The sequence below is a fragment of the Peromyscus maniculatus genome, chromosome 2, assembly GCF_049852395.1.
Source record: "Peromyscus maniculatus bairdii isolate BWxNUB_F1_BW_parent chromosome 2, HU_Pman_BW_mat_3.1, whole genome shotgun sequence".
NCBI lineage: Eukaryota > Metazoa > Chordata > Mammalia > Rodentia > Cricetidae > Peromyscus > Peromyscus maniculatus.
The window spans coordinates 150408691-150430825 of record NC_134853.1 but is presented as its reverse complement, the minus strand read 5'-3'; the positions used below and the strand labels follow the sequence as shown (position 1 = coordinate 150430825).

Below are 22135 nucleotides of genomic sequence, written 5' to 3'. Positions count from 1 at the left end.
GGCTTACATATATGAGCAGCTCTGTAAGATGCATACTCTGACAAAATTTACATTTTAGAGTTAAGGGAACTTAGGTATGGAGAGGCTCTAGTTACTCATCTAGGACATATTGGAGCATGGATTCAAACCAACTTCTGCTTCCTTTTTTTGCCGCTGAGAAACTACTGTGCTTTGTAAAATTAATGCAAAGGTTTCCAAGGGAAATGTAGGTTCATCCGGAGGTGGTTTCCCAAGGTGATCAGGGAGCTTCCTCCAGTACTGAATTGTTAGTGTGTTCTGGGGCTCCGTGTGAATGCCTTTTCTTCTTTTTACAGACATGGCTGGATTCTGCCAAAGAAATAAAAAAGCAGGTTCGAGGTAAGTGGATACAGCCCTTTTATAGTTGTCTCTTTCAGGTGGGCCAGAGGGTCACCAACCATCGCTGGCTGTGAGTCAGTCACCTGAGAGCACTGACTGTGGCCGACTGCTTTGAAATAGAGATAAAGCTTTTCCCTGCAAGGGCCGATTCTGTAGTAGAAAAATAGAGTAGAGGTCGACACTGTTGAGATGTAGGTCAGATTTTGACCTTAAAAGACCAAATAAAAACCAACTAGGCGAAGTTGGAAAAGTAGGAATAGGGGAGAGTAACAGAAGTAGGAAAATAATGAAGATGGCTGTGCTAGCCACCAGCAAGGGTGTGCTATTGGATCTCGGTCCTTTAGCTGCTAGACTGTTGTGTTCTTCTTGTCCTTTTGTTTTTCCTTTCCCTTTCTCTTTTTGGTGTTAGGGATTGAAGTCAGGGCCTTACGCATGAGCTCCACTCGCATTCCTGTGTTCTAGCTTTCTCCAGGTTTTCCCCTCTCTATGGTAGCTTCTCTCTTTTTGCAATTTCATGTAACTGTGGTCTGAAAATAATCAGTGGAAACCTCTGGGTTGTAACCTCTGGGTTGTGTGCTTTTCTGGGTGGTAATGAAACCTCGTGTGGCCCTGCACCACTGTGTCTAGGCCACGAGTCTCCTTTTGTCTCGCATACCCATGCTGTATGTATAGCTGCGAGCACTCGGGTGGTTCATCAGATAGACATCGAAGGCTGTGCTAGGAAACCTTCCCTCATCTCATAATGGCCACAGAGTACAAGAGTAACGATGTTGGCGATTTGGTTAGGCCAAAGAGAAGGTACCAAGTGTGTCCTTTAGGTTCTATAGGTTCAGTACTCGTCAAGATTTCGGGCATCCACCGATGGCCCTGGAGCACATGCCCTGAGGTAGGGGAGGCTTTACTTGTCATCCTTTTGCAAATTTAAGGAAGGGAAAATGAAGGCAGGTTTGTCTCCACTGGCCATCTGGCCATGGGGCTTCTCTCGTAGCCTGAGTGTATCTCACTGTTGCATGCCCTGCTCGTTCTACTGTTCTGGGATGAAAAATGTGCAGATTGGTATTTCATAGCCCCACACCCAGTGGACTCATTGAGATGGCTTGTCTTGATTACGGCCATCGAGCTATCACTTTAGTTTAGTGGTTATTACTCATCCTGACGAGCAGATTTTTAACTCTGTTACCCAACCAGAACTGTTCACTTCTTTCTTGAAACATTTCTTTTATCATGAAATGTTTTTCTTTAGACCTTGTGTATGATTGTTTTAGCATTCTTTTTATTTCATTTTGTTTTTGTTTTAGCATTCTTAAAATAGAGAGGCAAAACTTTTTTGGCCGGGGAATTGGCAACTTTCTACATTTGTTAAAATGATAAAAGCTTGAAATTTATTTTATAATTATTGTTTTTGTTATTACTATTTTGAGACAGGTCACGCTAGATAGCCCAAGCAAGACTCTATTAAAAATAATGATGAAAACCTTCCTACTGTGTGGGGGAAAATCCATAAAAACTTTACTAGTGAATCAAATATATAATGTCAGGAACCCAAAGTGGTCTTTACATGTTACAAAGGTATTTTCCTTTTTAACCTTTTCATCATATAATTAGTGTATACTCGTGGCAATTTTATTTATTTTGGAAGTTTTATTGAGTATGCATGTGTGTATGCACATATGCATGTATGCAGAGGTCAGAGAACAGCTTCGTGGAGTCAGTTTCTACTTCCACCTATCCATGGGTTCCAGGGAGGGATTCAATTCAGGTAGCCAGGCTTTTGTGGCAAGCACCTTTGCCTGCTGAGCCATCACTGTGGCCCCATGAAAAACTTAAACATCATTTAATCTAATCAGTTAAACTGGTATAATCTCTAAGATATTTTTATGCAGATATGAATTTTTCAAAATGTACCCAGGAGGGATGCACATATCTGAAACCCCATATTCGGGGTTTCAGCTGTTTGAGGGCCTCTCTCAAAACAAACCAACCAAAGCAATTATGCTGTACATGATTTTACAATTCAATTTAAAAAATAAATGTTGCAGGTATACAGTATAAAATTAAAAGGTGCAGATGAGAATAGCACAAGGTGACTCTTCCTCCCTGTCTTAGTCACGCAGTTTCTTTTTCTGGAGGCAACCATGGTAACTAATTTCTTGTCTTCCTTCTAGACAAGTCTGAGTGTATATAAACACATGCCCATGGTTGTGTCTATTTAAATATGCGACTCATCTTTTTTATATAACAGAGTATTGGTATCTTTTGCCTGCCTATGTATGCCTGCCTGCCTGCCTTCCTGCCTATCTATCTTTCCTTCCATCTATCTATATTTTTTTAAATGATCGCATACACTATATATAAGTAGTCATATTTCTGTGTTTTAGATTACTCTCATTAGTTTTCTGTTATACTCATGTTTGCATTTGTGACTATATCTCTGCATTTGGTAAGTGTCTATAGATAACAGCTTTAACAACTGAGCTATCTCCCCAACTCAGTCAGGTTCTTAAAAAGTAGGATAAAGTTTAGGACTGGTCATATAGCATGGTGATAGAGCACTTACCTAGCATAAGCCAAAAAAGAAAGAAAAGGAAAGAAAAAACACTGAAGCAAAAAAAAAAAAAAAAAATTAAAGTAATAGAAATTCAATAAAGTATGGAAGTTATGTAACAAAACCCATGTCTCCCCATCCATCCAGAAATAATGTGTGTTAGCATTTTTGTTTGGACCAGAAGCGAGAAGCCTGAGCTCTTTGGCTTTCTTTTCATTCACATCTCTTCCCATCCATAGAAGGCTGTTGTCAGGGGTTGGGGATTTAGCTCAGTGGTAGAGCGCTTGCCTAGCAAGCACAAGGCCCTGGGTTCGGTCCTCTGTTCCAGGGCAAAACAAAAAAAAGAAAGAAAAGAAAAGAAAAAAGAAGTCTGTTGTCAGCTTGGGCACTCCTTCCAGCTTTTGTTTCTGTACTTCTCATGTGTCATCCCTGTGTACAGCAGACAGTAGTTGCTTTATCCTTTATTGTGGCATTTCCTTAGAGCCAGCCTTTTGTGTCTTCTTCTGAGTTTGTCATTTTTCCTCCTGCTAGCTTAACTCCAAGGTCCTTTATTTTCTTTGTTCTGGATGAGGGCCCTTACTTGCTGACTCAGGCCAGCCATCCACATCCTATGGCATGTCAGGTAGCTCACAACTACCTGTAATTTTGACTCTAGTGCATCCAGTAACCTCTTCTGGCCTCTGTTATCAGCTGTGCACATGAAACACACACATATACACACACATACAGAAATAATTCTTTAAAAAATTTATTAATAGGGCTGGGTTAAGTGCATTAGCTGCTTTTCCAGAGGACCTGGGTTCAATTCCCAGCAACCACGTGGCAGCTCACAACTGTCTGTAACTCAAAGTTCCAGTGGATCCGACTTGCTCACACAGACATATATGCTGGACAAACACCAATGTACATAAAATTTTATAAAAAATTACAAAAATAGCCAGTTATTTAAAAATTATTAATAAAAAATTTAACACAGTGTGGTGGTATTCTAATTGTACTGAAATGTGATTTTGATTGTATGTTAATAAATAAAGTTGCCCGGGGGTCAGAGCTATTAGAGCCATAGACAGAGTGTGGCGGTGGCACACGCCTTTAATCCCATAGATCTCTGTGTGTTCAGGGATACAGCCAGCATTGGAGACATATGCCTTTAAGACCTAGGGGGCTGTACCTTCAGACAGTGACGAGGCAGTCACGTGTTTGGGTTTACAACCAATGAGAAGGCAGAACAATAATACTATAAAAAAGACGTACAGACAGGATATAGCTCTCTTTCGGGAAGCTGGGACACCGCAGGTGGAAGTGTGAGATTTTAGCTCTGAGCTCTGACCTTTCGGCTTTCTCTTTTACATTGTTTCTGTGTTTCTTATTTAATAAGACGGTTGGTTACATCTACAACACAGTTTTAGAATTTTAGAAAATTTAAACCAGTGATAGTCCATAGGCAGGATATTCTTACACCTTCTCTGTATGTTGAAAATTACATGTAATTTACCCAAATTATTATTATTTTTTTTTTGGTTTTTTGCGACAGGGTTTCTCTGTGTAGCTTTGTGCCTTTCCTGGATCTCGCTCTGTAGACCTGGCTGGCCTCAAACTCACAGAGATCTGCCTGGCTCTGCCTCCCGAGTGCTGGGATTAAAGGCGTGCGCCACCACCGCCTGGCCCAAATTATGTTTTAAAAAAACCTTTAGCCCATGTACCCTCTTCTACTTTCTTCCCAAAGGTCACCACTTTCTTGAACTCTGTGATAATTATTCCATTAAATTTTTGGGATTGGTTTTACTTCTGGATTTTTGTTATTTAAAAATATGGCTATATTGAAACCTTTTGCATGTCATATAAATTAAGTGACTTTTCTTATTCAGCATCATTTTTGAAACTTACGTTGATCAGAAAGAAATTTCACCAAACAATTCCTAACCCTTGAGTCACATCTTGATGTTTTCTTTTATATCTGTTTCATATTTTTAGTGCTTATATTTCCTCCACCAAAATGGTTTACAATGGATTGTAACCTACAGTTAAAAAAAAAAAAAAGGCAAAACAACCTGATTTAGGGTGTATGCCTGGAATAGGGTTTAGTAGAACATCTGGAAGTAGAATTGAGTTGTTTTCACCTTTGCAAGATACTGCACGGTGGCTTCTTTACATTGGTTGCAACCATTTACGTTTTTATGTGTGCTCTCAGAAGAAAGTCATTTTAGAATTTACTCGTGTGTGTGTGTGTGTGTGTGTGTGTGTGTGTGTGTGTGTGTGTATGTGTGTGTGTGTGTGTTTTACAGGCTGGTGCTTGCTAGCAGAAACCAGAGGAAAATGTTAGATATCTTGTTGTCACTTTCCACCTTATTCCAACAAGACAGGGGCTCTTCACTGAAGCTGTGATTGTGCTGGTGGCCATCGAGCCCCTGTCACTTCTCCGCGCTGCCCTACAACAGCGCTGGGGTTACAGGCGGCTGCAACCATGGCCAGCTTTTTAGCGTGGGTTCTGGATACTTGAATTCATACTTGGGTAGCAATTGCTCTTACTTGCTAAGCCAGCCATCTCTTCAGCCTCAGAAAGTCACTTGAAAAAAATCATTAATTAAGATGGGAGGTGGTGACACACCCTTTAATCCCAGCACTTGGAGGAAGAGAAGGTGAGTCTGTTGAGTGTGAGGCCAGCTTGGTTTACAGAGTAAGTTCCAGAACAGCCAAGGATGCACAAGAGAGATCCTATCTTGAAAAATTAAAAAAAAAAAAATGAAAATAATCATCAGTTGAGGTCACTTCCTGCTCCTCCAGAGGACCTAAGTTTGGTTCCTAGCACCCATGTCAGGCAAATCACAACCACCTTTAACAACTTCTGGCCTCTGTGAGCATCTACATACATGTTCTTGTGCTCATATACGCACACACATGCACACACACACATATATATATGTATATATGTATATATATACACACATGCACAGAGATGAGAGAAGTAAATCTTTTAAATTATTAATAAAAAATTAAAAATTATTTTAGACTTATGAAAAATTTAAAAAGAGAATAGTTTAATAATTCCTAGGTGGCCTTTACACAGATTCCTCAAATAATACTATTTTGCTGAACTTATTTTATCTTACATTTTTGTTTCTTTTACATCCATTGATTTGTGTATATATGTGCACAGGAACTTTTATTTCAGATAATGTGTATATATCATAAATACATATCTTCAAAATTGCAAAAGAGCACCCATTAACTTCTGATGGCTCAGAGCAGAATATAAATCACATTTCTAAAACAAGTTCTATGAACAAGTCAACCTGCAGGATTGTTTCTTCATACAGTTTTGCCTGTGTGGTTCTGCTCCACTATAATGAAGACTATACTAACATTAAAAAATAAATGTGTTGCACAAATTCTAAATGGTCTTATAATAAAAATCTGGAGCCAGATATCAGGGTGAGAACTGAAAGATCAGAGAAGCAGAGCAAGCCAGAGCAACCACCTCTTCCTCATCAACTCCTCAGCCTGATAGAGCCTCTGCAAGAGAGTGAATTCCTGTTTCCTTCCGCCTTATACTCCTTTCTCTGCCTTGCCCTAGCACTTCCTGTTTCAACCTTCCAACTGCTGGGATTAAAGGTTTGTGATCCCAAGTGCTGGAATTAAAGGTGTGTGCCACCACTGCCTGGCTCTGTTTCTCTTTTAGACTGGATTAATCTTGTGTAGCCTAGCATGGCCTTGAATTTATAGAGATCCATATGGATCTCTGCCTCTAGTGCTAGGATTAAAGGAGTGTGCCACCACTGCCTGACCTCTATGTTTAACTCTGTGGCTGGCTCTGTCCTCTGATCTTCAGGCAAGCTTTATTTCTTAGATTATAAACAATATATCACCACATAAATGAGGTCTTCTAGCTTTTCTAGGTAGAATCTAAGCAAGGTAACAATATTTTAAAACACAAAACATGAAAATGTTGGAAGATTTAAGACAAAAAGGAAAACAATATTTTTGATCAGAAATTTAGACATAAAAACAAAATTCCTGTCTTTATTTTTATAGGTGTTCCGTGGAATTTCACATTTAATGTGAAGTTTTATCCACCAGACCCAGCACAGTTAACTGAAGACATAACAAGGTAAATAATTAGCACGTAAATACAGAACTGTAATTCTTGTCATAAGCTCTGGGAATTTCCCTACTCAGGAAGAAAAATGATAAATGGTTAGTCTAAAGTACAGATTTTCTGGTGCCTTCAAAATAGGCTTGAAGATACTGAGCCTAAAAGGCCGGAACCTGGCAGGAGCCAGCCCTGTTTACCACATGACATTTCACTCTACAATACGTGGTGGGTGGGACTTCTCTTAAACTGTGCTTGGAGGACAAGATCTAACTGTCCTACTGTATTCCCCATAGGATTGAGAACAGCAAAATCACATGATAATTATCTCTCTTTTAAACCATCCCCATGAACTGACCCGTCTTTTGAGCCCATTTAATTTATAGCACAAATCTTACATAAAACCAACCTATTGAATTTTTAAGAAAATTATTTTTACTTGATTTTATCAAAGATGAACAAAAACTAAATGGAAAACTACTATGTGGTGAACAATAGTGCTGTGAGCATTCACGCCTGTGATGTCATCAAGAGCCCTCTTCCTAGTAGATGCTTGGCAATATTTGTTACATTGAATTGCTGGGTTGCCAAGAAACTACTTCCTAAGTCTGATTTCGTTGACGATGATCTGGTTTCTGAGGAATTTACAATCTTTAGGATTCAGTTTTCATCTCTCTTAAAGGAGAGAGGGGCTGGAGTAGTTAGAAGCACTGGTTGCTGTTTCCGATGACCCAGGTTCAATTCCCAGCGCCCATGTGGTGGCCCACAGCTGTCTGTAACCCCAGCTCTAGGGAATTCAACTCTGTCCTCTGTCCTCTATGGCCAATGCATACACATGGTACACAGATATATGTGTAGGCAGAACACCTGTATACAAAATAAAAATATAGGAAAATGTGAATGAAGGAATAAGATCAACTCCTAATATCTGATTATTGAATGCTGTGGAAACCCTGTAGCATTGTCTAAGGCTACTCTGTGTGAATTCATTCTCAGTTGAGATGCCGTCTCTCTTCCTGAGAAACCTGTTCATTTCATTTTCATGGTGTACATGTGTGTGCATAGTAATAGTATGTGCTCAGTAAAATAGTTTCTTTACCTCCTTCAGATGTCTCCTGCTTTCCCTCTTTTTCTAACCTGCTTTCCAACTCTGTTCAACATAGTTACAGTATTTTTGTTTTATGAAAATGTTTCAAACAAGAGGGAGAAGCAGTTTTACAGTGACTAGCCATGTGCCCACTATCCTATCCTGGACAGTTATCATGTCGTGTTTCCTTAGCCTCCTTCCTTCTCTCTTCTTTCCCCTTTCTTTCTTTTTATCTGTCTGTCTGTTCTTTTGTTGTTACTGATATATTCACATCTTTCTTTTTTGGATGTAGATACTATTTATGTCTCCAGCTTCGGCAGGACATCGTTGCTGGACGGCTGCCCTGTTCCTTTGCAACCTTAGCCCTCCTCGGCTCTTACACCATCCAGTCTGAACTGGGAGACTATGACCCAGAACTGCATGGCGTGGATTATGTTAGTGATTTTAAACTGGCCCCAAATCAGACCAGGGAACTTGAAGAGAAAGTCACGGAGCTGCATAAATCCTACAGGTGAGCCTGTCTCCAGATGTTCACATGTCTCCAGATGTTCTGTATTTATTTTGGCCTTGAGTTTAAACCCTTGACTTGTTGTTGATTCATTGTTTACCATAGGGAGAGTCACCCTGAGTTCACTTCCTTTTATTGTTTGACTTTGGGAAAGTCATTCAAGTCCTCTGACTGGTTTTCTTATCAGGGTAATGAAAATTTTTTTGTTTGTTTCTGTTTTTGTTTCCAGGTTTATTGAAAAAAATTTTCTGTTCTAGGTTTATTGACTTTTGTTGTTGTTGGTTATCAGAGTAATGGGCATTGCATTGTAGGGTAAGAACTAAATGTGTGTGGGGGCACTAAATAGCACAAGGTCTTGCACATAGTAGGTGCTCAATAAATGATAGCTATTACTATTATTGCTTTTATATTTAGACGTATGCTGTATTAGGTGCCTTAAGATCCTTAGAGCAAGAACTTGTAACTTGGGTTCTGTGCACATGGGTGGATTCAGAGGGTCGTGGTACCCTTGAAAGTATTTTGTAAAGTCAAATCTTCACCAAATTCACTGACTTTAGTGCTTTTAACGAAAACAGTTGGAAACATTGGGAGGAAACACACCATGACCAAGAGCAAGGCTTGTCCTTGGTTTGAGGCAGGTTGAGATCGTGCCTCTGTTTTGTCCTAGCCCTGTGAACTTAGATGATGCACTTAACATTTCTCCGATCTGCTTCCTTGAGTGTCTAATTGAGATTATTGCTTTAGAAGAAATGAGGCAATGAATCTGTTGAGAAAAGGAAATGTATGTGTGACATAAAACTCCAGTGACTGTTATCTAATACTAAAATGAGCCCTCACTGTATTTCTTTCTCCATACACCCATTTTCTGTTTGAATGACTTACTATAGCTAAATTTCACAAGCCGCTTTAGTCTGATCTTGGCATTGATTTACATCACCTTGGCGTGGCATCCTGAATTGGGTGAGCATGCCCTGTGTTACAAAGATTTAAAAGGTCATTTTGTTCAGAGAGAAATCCAAAGCGTGGTCTCAGGTGCTTGCCGTGGTGGCCGCAAGTGTTCTGTCTGGCTGTGGAGCTGTCCTCTTCTCTTTGAGGTGGCTCCAATAGATTACATGGACTGGGATGCTTCAAATGAGGGACCTTTACCTCAGTGTGGTCTGGTTCTGACCGTCTTATTGCCCCCAAGGTTCAGACACCCATGAAAACCATAATAATTTTCATTAATTGATTGTGTGTATGTGCGCATCTGCATATATGCCTCTCACGTGTATCCACAGTGCGTGTGTGGAAATCAGAAGATGGCTTGCAGGGGTCAGATCTCTTTCCATAATGTGGGTTCCAGAACTCAAACTCATGTTTTCAGGCTTGATGACAGGTGCCTTTAGCCATTCCCCGCACCATAATAAGGATTTTAAAGCTTATGACCCATGTAGCAGTCACCTCATATGTCACCTAACTCTCATGGGATAGTAGTGTGTCCAAAGAGAACTGCCAGAATTTAGTTTTAAACTTTTTTTTTAAGATTTGCTTCTTTTATTTTATGTGTATGAATGTTTTGTTTGCATGTATGTATGTGCACTATGTACATGCCTTGTGTTCATGGGGGTCAGAAGAGGGTATTGGGTCACCTAGAACTGGAGTTACAGAATGTTATAAGCCACCATGTTGGTGCTGAGAATTGAACCTGGGTCCTCTGCAAGAGCAACAAGTGCTCTCAACTGCTGATCTATCTCTCCAACTCTCAAAACTTACTTTTACATTGGGCTTATGCATCCTAAGGTACTAATGTCTGAGACGACTAACTCGGAGATGCACCTGCCTCTGCCTCCTGAATGCTGGGATTAAAGGCATGCACCACCACTGCCCGGCTTCTGATGATACTTTTAATAGTTATTTGATCACAATAGGATTCTAATTTGGAAGGACTTGTACAGTCTTTCCTCTAACACTCGGCTCGACTGTTCTTATAACATTGTTACATAATCACGATAATTACAAGTCACCAATTATAATAATCTCTTACTGCATGCCCGATAGTGTGCTAAGCACTTATGTGCAGTGTCACACGTAACCTTTATAACCAGCCTTTAAACTAGCCAACAGGTCTGAAAGCATAGTCCACAGATCTTGATGCCTTTCAAGATCCTCTCAAGAGGTCTCTGAGCTCAGAATTGTTTCCATGGTAATTCTAAGTTATTTGTCTTTTTCACTGTGCACACCTTTAATCCCGGCACTCTGGATGCAGAACTCTCTGAGTTCGAGGCTAGCCTGGTCTAGAGTGCGTTCCAGGACAGCCAGGGCTACACGGAAAAACCCTTTCTTTAAAAAATTTAAATAAGTAAATAAACAAACAAACAAATAAATAAAATATTGCACAAGTAAAAAGATCCACTCAAATTACAAGGTAGACCAGTGACATCTCAAACATGTAATGAATTTAACAGCCCATAAATTTTATTGATTTGTTTTCAAATTTCACATTTCATTACTCTTTAAGAAACTGCTCTTAGATTGGGGAGATGGCACAGTCGATAAAGTGCTTGCCCTGCAAGCAGGGAGACCTGAGTTCAGGCTCCAGAGCCTGCAGAGAACCCATGTCAAAAGCCTCTCATGGTGGCACATGCTAATAATCCCAGCGCTGGAAGGGCAGAGACAGGTGGATTTGGGGCCTCACTGGAGGGGCAGAGACAGGTGGATTTGGAGGCTCACTGGAGGGGCAAAGACAATTGAATTTGGGGGCTCACTGGCCAGCCAGTGTAGCATAATTGGTAAGGTCAATGAAGAGACACATTTCAAAAGACAAGGTAAAAGGCACCTAAGGAATGACACTCAAGGTTGACCTTTGACCTGCACACACATTCACACGCTCACTCTCATATACACATGCAGCCCCCCATGCACACACATGAACACACATAAGAAATTGCTCTCATGTTTGAATGTAGTATCAAAAAAGGCTTAAATTTTTTCATCTTTTGCTATTATTTTTCATAAATGTTATTGTTTTTAAAAATCCAGTGGATTTATTGTTATTCTTTTAAGATTCAGTAAATGAACACTCAAGTTTTGCTTAGTTTTAAAATTTATAGCACAGTCTAACACATAAAGGAAAGTACTTTGTAGTCCTCAATATCTAAGGCATAGAGAGTTCCTGCAGCTGAGAGCATTTGGGAACTTACCAGACTATATAGCGGACACATAGATGAGTTAGTCCATCTCACTTTGAATTCAGATCCCATCCCTTTTTAGCACTGTTCCTCTTAGTAAGTTACTTAAGGCCCCGAAGTTCATTTTCTTGCCTGAAAAATGAGGCTGATAAGGTGAATTTGATAGTTAACTCAGAAAATGTATCTAAAGCATTTAGCAAATGATTATACTTGTAGGATAATATCTCTTAAGACATCTGTGGTGACACAGACCCATTATCTAAGCTCTTGGGAATTGGAGGCAGAAGGATCAGAAATCAAGGTCAACCTCAGCTACAATAGTAAGTTCAAGGCCAGTTAGGACTACATCCCCCCAAAAAACCATAAAATCATCAACAACAACAACAATATAATATCACCATTTTACAAACAATGTAAGTTTGGGTTTGGAGACCCACTCACTCTTAGTAGTTAACAGAACAATCTCAAAGGAATGATGGATGTGGTCTAGTTGATATTCTGTTAGATGAACAGTAGAAACTAAACAATCACAGATCTCCATGACTGAAAAATGTAGATGTCTGCCATCATGGGATTTACTTGTTCCATTCTGGACACTTGGATATTCTTAGTAACAGGAACCCAGATGGAAATGTTAATATGCCTAGTAGCGTGGTGTTTTAACCAGTCAAAGAAACTCCTGCTGAGGTGTAAGCATTTTAATGTGTTGAAAGGTACAAGCTAATACCACCCTACTCCTCAGACAAACAGAAGACAGCCTACACAAAAGTAAACTGGAGTAGTGCCCTTGCCCAGACAGGGATTTTTGAAGCTATAATCAACTAAATTAACACTGGCAAATCAAGCTTGGCCCTCTGTTTATGGGAACTAAGGAGGCATGCAGACCTGTCAGCTGTCCCCCACTTAATTGTTTGAAATCACAGTCCGTAGTCAGGAAAGGCAACAAATATTGTTAAAAAGCTGCAATAAAACACTGGAGCTCGCTCTATAGCGATGCCTTTGCTGAGTAAGTCAGTATAGGTGAAGTGTGCTGTAACTTCTCCGTGTCATTAGCAGGAGTTGGCTGGTGCCAGGGTTCCATGGCTTGGTATTTTATAAGCTGCAGGACTTCCAAGTGGTAAATTGTTGTTTGCTCCTGAATACATTCTTTTTTTTTTCCTCTAAATTTATTTATTTATTTTATGTGTATGAGTGCTCTATCTGCATATATGCCTGCATACCAGAAGAGGTCACCAGATCCTGTTATAGACAGTTATTATGAGCCACCATGTGGTTGCTGGGAATTGAACTCAAGACCTCTGGAACAGCAGCCAGTGCTCTTAAATGCTGAACCATCTCCCCAGCCCCCTGAATACATGCTCCATGGGCTAGAAATACCTAACCTCTTCCCAGCAGGTTTGTTATGTCTTTCGGAGGTCTGGAAAATCTTAGCAAAAAACTTTAATCGTTACATTTTTAAGGTAAAAGTAATTTATGATTTAAAAATATTTTTTATTTTTATTTTGTATATGTTTAGATGTTTTGCCCTCATATATGTCTATGTACCACATGTGTGCAGTGCCTTGGATGCCAAAAAGGACATCAGATTCCCTATAACTAGAGTTACAGGTGATTGTAAACCACCATGTGGGTGCTATGAACTGAATCTGGGTTTTCTGTAAGAGTAGCAAGTACTCTTAACTAAGCTTTCCAGCCCCTAACTTATGACTTTAATTTAGAAAATATTGTACTTACAAACACAGATGTCTGTGGGTGGAATGGTTATGGGAGCTTTCCCCCATGTTTTTAATGATAGTTTCCTAATTTTATATGTAAATATGTATGATTCTTTTTATTGGAAAAAGCTTTTTGGGACAATAGGTGATCTGAACAAGTCATGCTCAAGAGGACTCTGGTTTAGGACATCCAGGTCTCGGTGAGGGCAGTATCTGTGGGTTGGAGGGCATTCTGGCTTGAGGAATTCCAACTCATAGGGTATCTGAGCCACTGTTTTATTCCTGTGAAGAGACATGAAGAGACCATGACCAAGGCAACTCTTATAAAAGACAGCATTTAATTAGGCTCTAGCTTAAGTTTCAGAAGGTTAGTCCTTTATCTTCATGGTGGGAAGCAGACAGGCATGGTGCTAGAGCAGTAGCTGATCCTCATCTGTAGACAGCAGGCAGAGAGAACAAGACTGGTCTGACATGGGCTTTTGAAACTTCAAACCTCACTCCCAGTGACACATCTCCAAGAAGGCCACATCTTTTCTAACAAGGCTGTACCTCCTAATCCTTAGGGTGGTGAATTCAATCAATCCAAGTAGGATCAGAGGATTAGAAGGGTATCTAGATGACGAGAGTTCAGAGGCTGCAATGAGAGCTTGTTTATATATTGGGTGAAAGAAAGAAAATATTGGTCAAATTAGTCAAAATACTTGGAGTAATTTGTAAGTAAAGGGAATTCAAATTATGGAAAGGGAGAAAAGAACCTGGTGGTATTGCATTAAAACTGGAGGTTTCAGTGCACAGTCAGTTTCCAGTGTAACACTAGGTGGTGATAGAGAGAGATGTAAACAGGTCCATATATAAATACTGGCATACTTGAACTCTACACTGTGCTGGGAAGAGATGCTCAAAAATGTTTAGAAGGACAAAAATTGTCCTTTCAGAAGCTCCCATTGACCAAATTTGGGCAATTTAAGCAGGAAAATAGATATGCAGAATAAGTGATTCTATTGCATGAGTCAAATGAGAGTCTGGGTTGGGGATGCAGTACAGCACTTGCTCAGCTTGAGGAGTGCCAAAACAAACAAGAAACCCAACCCGGAATCAGTGAATCCATAATGACACACATAAATAAATAGTTTGTGGAGGACACTCAAAAAATTGAAAAGAATTCTCATAAAATTAATAGCTACAAAGAGATAAAGAAGAATTTCAGAGAAACTTGGCATACATCAGTGATAGAGTAGACATGGTCTGTGCAGGGACAAATTGAAGTTATAAACACTTGATAGGATGCACAGCTCCACTTCTGTGATAGTTCTGCTAGGGACACGTGACCCCGGGCTGGGGGTACAGCTCATTGTGAAGCACTTGCCTGAAGCCCAAGCATCAGATCTACACCAGGTTAGACTAGAGACACATGATCTACCACTGGATCATTCTGTAACAGTCAGCTCTATACCAGGTTAGACTAGAGGCACATGATCTACCACTGGATCATTCTGTAACAACTGCCTGAGCTTGGGGAATGGGCTTTAAGGATAATATGGCATTATGTGTCAGTGTTAATTTCCTGGTTTTCACACTGTTGAAGGATGTCCTTATTTGTAGAAAGTACATACAGAAGAATTCAGGAATATTGGGGTCATTAGGTTGTCAATAGCTTAGGGGAAAATTATTTGCATTATATATCACTTGAGAATCATAATTGAAGGGGCTGGAGAGATGACTCAGAGGTGAAGAGCACTGGCTTCCAGAGGTCTTCAGTTAAATTCCCAGCAACCACATGGTGGCTCACAACCATCTATAATGAGATTTGGTGCCCTCTTCTAGCATGCAGCCATACATACAGGCAGAATACTGTGTACATAAAAAATAAATCTTTTTTAAAAAAGTCATAATTGAGCTGGGTGTGGTGGCACATGCCTTTAATTCCAGCATTTGGGAGGCAGAGGCAGACAATCTTTGCAAGGCTAGCCTGGTCAACAGAGTGAGTTCCAGGATAGCCAGGGCTACACACAGAGAAACCCTGTCTTGAAAAACCAAAAAAAGAAGGAAAAAAGAAAGAAAGAAAGAAAAGGAAAGGAAAAGAATCATAATTGTTAGCTGAGCATAGTGGCACACTCGTTTAATCTCAGCACTCAGGAAGCCAGCCTGGTCCATATAGTGAGTTCCAGTACAGCTAGAGTCACATAATGAGACCCTGTCTTTTTTTTAAAAAAAAAAAAAAAAAGCTGGGGGCTGAAGAAATAAATGGCTCAGAGGTTAAGAGCACTGGCTGCTGCTCTTCCAGAGGTCCTGAGTTCAATTCCCAGCAACCACATGGTGGCTCACAATCGGCTATAATGAGGTTTGGTGCCCTCTTTTGGCATGTATACATTAAAAAAAAAAAGCCATAATTGTTTCAAAAATCTAAAAAAAGCATAAAAAACATCAATCAATAGTTTCAAGAGTGAATCTCTACTTACCACCTCCTCCTCATACTACAGTGTTGAAGCACACTTACCTAGATACATAGTTTGAATATGTATATTCAAATTGATGTCCCTCAGAGTTGAAAAATGAATATAGGGGAAAAAGACTTAAATTGTGTGTGTGTGATGTATGTGGATAACATGTACCTGTGCAAGCATGTTTGGAGGCTGGAGAGTAACATTAATGTCTTCCTCTGTTGCTCTCCACCTTATGGTGTGTGTGGTGTATGTGCGTGTATGCATGCATGGGCGCCTGTGCGGGCAGGGATGAGAGGAGGCATCAGGTGTTCTTCACTATCTGCCACTTGGTGCCTTTGAGGTATGGTCTCTCACTTAACCTGGAGCTCATGTTCTTTTCCACTAGGCTGGCAGCCAGCAAGCCCCAACAAATTTCCTACCTCTGCCCTGCTCTGCTAGGGTTATAGGTGGGGGTGGAATGACATCTTGCTTTTATTCACATGGGTGCTGGGATTTGAACTCTGGTCCTCCTGCTTGCATAATAAACACTTTGAACCACTGAACCACCTCTATACCAATTCTCCAGCTCCTGACAGCCTTATTTTTTGAGTCAGGATGTCTCACTGAGTCTGGAGCTCACTGGTTGGCTACACTAATGGACCAGGAAGACTGGGATTCTCCTGCCTCTGCCTCTTCAGCACACACTCCATGCCTGGCTTTTCTGTGGGTGCAGGAATTTGAACTCAGGTCTTCATGCTTGCAGAACTAGCAATGAGCTGTCTCCCCAGCTCTAGAGAAGGCTTCTGTTGTGTGTTCTAGTTAATGTTTTAAAATTTGTGTGTGAATTTAAGTGATATACACCCCCCACACACACCCACCCAAATTTATCTGCTTGGAGTAAAGTCTCACTATGTGGCCCTACCTGACCTGGACTCGCTTTGTAAACCAGCTGACCTTGAATTCATAGAGATCCATCTGCCTCTGCTTACCGATTGCTGGGACTAAAGTTATATACCACCATCCCTGGCTATTTCCTCTCTTTAAAAAAAAAAAGGTTTTGGGAGTGAGGGTAGAGGTTGAGACGGTCTCGTGTAACCTGTGCTGACTTGAACACCTTATCCTGCTCCCATCTCCCAAGTACTGCAGTTACAGTTGTGTGCCACCATGCCTGGCTCCAAATTTTTTGTAATTTTATATGATCTGTATGTAGATGGACCACTGAACTATTACAAAACTAAGGTTTCAGTAGTAATAAACATTTATAGTTTACAAAGCAGTTTCACAGTCTAATTTGATCTTAATAATCACATTTCATGTATTTACCAAAGACTAAAAATATCATTGTTTATACTTATGATGTACAAATAGACATTATTATGATTCTTACCTTATAGAGGGGCAGAAGGAGATGTAGCCATGACTCTAAGGGCAGGGATCAGGATTCCAGTCCACAGGACATGACTTGAACCTGCTGCCTCTTACTGAGTTCTAATTTGCTGGTGACATAATCTGGGTCCTGTTTATCAACACATAAAAATAGGAACAACAAAAACACAAAGTACCCGAGACTAACCTCAAGTAGAAGAGCATATCACTTACATGGAAAGGTATATGCAATTATAAAAGTTGCCTGAGGTGTTTTGAATAACATGCATACAGGTTCCCAAACCCCCCTTGTTTTCACTTTCAATTAATAAATTCAGGTGTGATGATTTGGAGCTTATGAAACATTTATTCAGGAAAGCTGAGGTGATTTTTTTTTTCTTCTCCTTTTGGTAGTTCCAAGAACCTTTTATTTTTTTTTTTTTTAATGAGGGTAAAGGCAGATGGGTTTGGCAGAGACCTTTCCTGGGTAAGTGAAGACACCCCTGCTGCTTCCATGTCTCCAGACAGTCTTAAGGGAAAGTTGCTTGCCCGTGTGTTTTTCCTTGGGGATGCGCTGTCTTGCTGTTACTGTGAACTATCGTAATTGGTCCAAATTGTGCAGCATTATGAGTGATGTCTTTGTCTTGAGCTAACAGAACAGCTCAAGAACATTCTTCAAAAAAGAAGAAACTTATAAAGGAGAGGCTGGCACCGTGACTGTTTAGACAGTGAGATGGACTGTTTTCAAACAAGTCTAACTCATTATATGCCTGCCAGTGAAGACATCTTAATAACAGCAAACAGCCCCATTATCAGGATGCTTCTATTAGCCAATTTATTTGTTGAGATCAGTGGGCAGGACACCATCTGTTACCAGAAAATTTCTTTTCATCAAATCTGCCCCCATTAGGAGTCCCAGTTAAATAACATCAGCTTGCCCTCCAGTTTAATTTCCATAATAACTCAATTCAGGGTATAGAGAGAAAAGGGCAGCTAAGAGGATCTTGTAAATTGTACTGAGGATTTAATTTGGTCATCTCCTTGGTAAAAAATATTAGGAGGAGGAGTTCATGTGTGACACCAAAAAGGGCTGAAGAGAGGGGTGCGGCGCTCCAGATGGATGGAGTCGCCTGGAGGAAATGGTTGATTAAGAGTCTGCCTTTCTGATAGCCTTTTGGTGACATCTGGTTTTCTTAAATTTGTGTTTTATAAGGCATATTTCAATTATTTAGACTCAGGTAGTGAGAAGATTCTCATTCCATAATTACTTTGAGGACCCAAAAATATGTACATGTTGGTGTGTGTATGTTTATATAAAGTACAATGAATATTCAGCTGTTATTACCATAAATGTGTCTGCTACGTCACTGACTTTTCTATTTTTATTCTGCCAAAGGTCCATGACTCCAGCTCAGGCTGACTTGGAATTTCTTGAGAATGCCAAAAAGTTGTCCATGTATGGAGTTGATCTTCACAAAGCAAAGGTATCGATAACTTTGGCCTTTATTAACTTGTATGTATATGAATATGACACATACCTATTAATGTATCTAGCACACTTGTTTTATCTTATACCTCTTAACATTTATTTATGGTGTTTTATTTATTTATTTTGGCTTTTTCAAGACAGTGTTTCTCTTGTAGCCCTGGCTGTCCTGGAACTTGCTCTGTAGACTGGGCTGGCCTCAAACTCAGAGATCTGCCTGCCTCTGCCTCTGGAGTTCTGGGATTAAAGGCATGTTCCACTACTGCCATGCTAGAAAATGTCTTCTTAAGGTTTTTTTTTTTTTTTTGGAGTGGGGGGTGTGATGATTGTATGCCTATATTAAAAAATGAATTCTATATTTTAAGTGGGAAAATTATGTGGTATATAAATTCTGTATCAATAAAATGTTTCCTATTTACAAAAAAATTTGCAACCAAAACATTGTAAAGATAGCCGGACAGTGGTGGCACACGCCTTTAATCCCAGCACTGGGGAGGCAGAGGCAGGCGGATCTCTGTGAGTTCGAGGCCAGCCTGGGCTACAGAGTGAGTTCCAGGAAAGGCACAAAGCTACACAGAGAAACCCTGTCTCGAAAGACCAAAAAACAAAAAAAAAATTGTAAAGATAAAAATATGAACATTTAGCTGGGCAGTGGTGGTGCACGCCTTTAACCCCAGCACTCGGGAGGCAGAGCCAGGTAGATCTCTGTGAGTTCGAGGCCAGCCTGGTCTACAGTGTGAGATCCAGGACAAGCACCAAAACTATACAGAGAAGCCTTGTCTTGAAAAACAAACAAACAAACAACTATACAGAGAAACCTTGTCTTGAAAAACAAATAAATAATAAATAAATAAATTATATGTATAATATATAGAGAAAAATAAATTGTATTTTCTAAAATAAAGTTACATTTGAAAATACAGAGAGGCATCAAGGAGTATTTCAGCTCCACAAGCAGCATTATCCACCCAAGAATCACCTGGGTGTCTACTAAATGTGCAGATTTCAGAGCACTGCCCAGATTAGCTGGTCGGAAGAGGCTCTAGCTCCAGACTTAATGACCATTCCAAATAGTACTAATGATGCCTCAATCAGAACCATTCCCCAAGGCCAGTGATTCTAAGTGTGGTCTCTGAGTCAGTGGCATTTAACACCATGTAGGAACTTGTTAGAAATACATGTTTCAGTTCTCTCTCAGTTAAAAATCAGAAAGTGGGGAGGACCTCAGCAGTCTGTGACGTGACTCATGCGTCCTGAATAAGCTATCGCTCTTTTGAGAACTACTGGTTAAATCAGAAGCATGAACTTTAATCACAGACCTGCCTAAGTAATGCAAGTCGCTTGGCTACTAACTGGCTACTAAAATGGCTAGGGGTGTTGCAAAGATTGCAAGGGATGATCCTGAGGATGATCCACAGGAACTTATCTGGTACCTGTGATGTAGACAAAGCCAATCTAGTAGGAAATAAAGGACTAGAGATACCTAACCACAAAAGGGACACGTGTCTAGATACCTAGACACAAAAGGGCTGCAGATAATGCTCGGCTGACGAGAGAGCACTTGCCTAGTATGCATGAAGTCCTGGTTCAGTCCTCAGTGGTCATAAACTGAATGTGTTGGTGCTTGCCCATAATCCCAGCCCTTGGGAAGCAGAGGCAGGAGGATCAAAAGTTCAGTATTATTCTTGGCTATACAGGCCAGCCTGGGATACATAAGACCCTGTTTCAAATAAATAAATTTTTTAAAGTGAAGAGATTTTATCATGGCTTCCAGGCATAAACCCAGGGAAATCTACTTTTTAGCTCAGTATGACAAGTTGTTTAGCCGAACTCTTCAAAGATGTGATAGCTTTATCTCAGAGGATGATGAACTCTCCTTTGCTCTATTTATTCCAGAATAAGCAGAAAAACCACTTGGTAGGAATTCAGAAATATTCAGACATCAGGTCATTCAAGCATCTGGTCTCTACTTAGACCTGTGGATGATTTTCAGGAGTCTCCTTGCCTCAATGTCTCATCATTTCATGTTTAGGTTCTGTTTGTCCTAGTAAAATTTCATTGTGCTGTCACGGCTTTCTAAAGCCACCGCTCTGCTCTGGATTGTTCCACAGGGCACTGTGGCCCCCGTGACCCTGGGGAGTGCTGTCAGGACTTCAGTGGGTCAGCTGAGGGGCACTGTGACCCCGTGACCCTGGGGAGTGCTGTCAGGACTTCAGTGGGTCAGCTGAGGGGCACTGTGACCCCGTGACCCTGGGGAGTGCTGTCAGGACTTCAGTGGGTCAGCTGAGGGGCACTGTGACCCCGTGACCCTGGGGAGTGCTGTCAGGACTTCAGTGGGTCAGCTGAGGGGCACTGTGACCCCGTGACCCTGGGGAGTGCTGTCAGGACTTCAGTGGGTCAGCTGAGGGGCGCTTGCAGGACTGAAACCTCTTAGCTTTTACTTCTCATTTCCTAATGGAAGCTGGCGTCAGGAATGGATGGAGTCAGATAACATGTGCCCTTTCAAAACGTAACAAAGCAAAGTGCTCCTCCCAGTAATGTCACCAAAAGAGAAAGAAAGCTAACAGGCTGTGTGATCCCCGAGACCCACATGGTGGAAGGGGAGAACCAACTCCAGCAGTTGGCCTCTGACCTCCACAAGTACTTCAGTTGTGGCGGGTGTGTGCCCGCCCATAATTAATTAATCAATTAAGTTAAAAATTTTTTTTAGTTTTTATTTTTATGTGTGTTGGTGATTTTGCCTACATGTATGTCTATGTGAGGGTGTCGGATCCCCTGGAATTACAGTTACAGACAGTTGTGAGCTGTCATGTGGGTGCCAGGAATTGAACCCGGGTTCTCTGGGAAAGCAGTCAGTGCTCTTAACCACTGAGCCATCTCTCCAGCCCCTTTAAAATTTTTTAAAAAGAGAAAGATAGTTGTAGCCCATGGACTTTAACGTAAGAAGACATCTTCTGGTAAATTCTCAGCTACGTAGTCTTTGAGTTGAAGCTGGATTTCTTTATCTCTGTAATTTTTGTATATAACACATTTAGCTACTAATAATTTTCTCTGTATGTATCTTAGGGAAAAGTAGTCAGGAGGATTTAACTTTAGGTTTGATGACTTAACTAGATAAATAATCATGATTAATTCAGGTGCATTTTGTTTTCCTTGTATTATGTGATTAATATTTCAATTTTTTTCTTAATAACTAGCTACATTAATATAATGCTTTAGTGTTCTTTCTAGGCTTAGGAATAGTATTTATAATTTAATATACTTAACATCAAACTTTTTACTGTCAGATCTCTCCTGTGTTGTTGTTTTTTTTTTTTTTTTTTTTCTCCCAGACAGGGTTTCTCTGTGGAGTCTGGGCTGTCCTGGAACTCACTTTGTAGATCAGGCTGGCC

The 22135-nt window shown here is 40.4% G+C and overlaps 1 protein-coding gene and 1 long non-coding RNA gene across 46 annotated transcripts in view; both read left to right on the top strand.

Annotated features, from left to right (window-relative positions):
* The window catches only part of Epb41 (erythrocyte membrane protein band 4.1), a 163101-nt gene that overhangs the window by 84068 nt on the left and 56898 nt on the right, over positions 1–22135 (top strand). For all 45 annotated transcript variants that reach the window (XM_076565264.1, XM_076565267.1, XM_076565269.1 and 42 more), the window contains exons 5-8: positions 315–357; positions 6935–7010; positions 8372–8590; positions 18654–18741. In XM_076565264.1, coding sequence (XP_076421379.1) covers positions 315–357; positions 6935–7010; positions 8372–8590; positions 18654–18741 — 426 coding nt within the window. The remainder of the gene's footprint in view (positions 1–314; positions 358–6934; positions 7011–8371; positions 8591–18653; positions 18742–22135) is intronic.
* On the top strand, positions 8914–15670 carry LOC143272006 (uncharacterized). The gene is made up of 2 exons (XR_013049364.1): positions 8914–11243; positions 11279–15670. It is a non-coding gene; the product is annotated as an uncharacterized LOC143272006 (long non-coding RNA).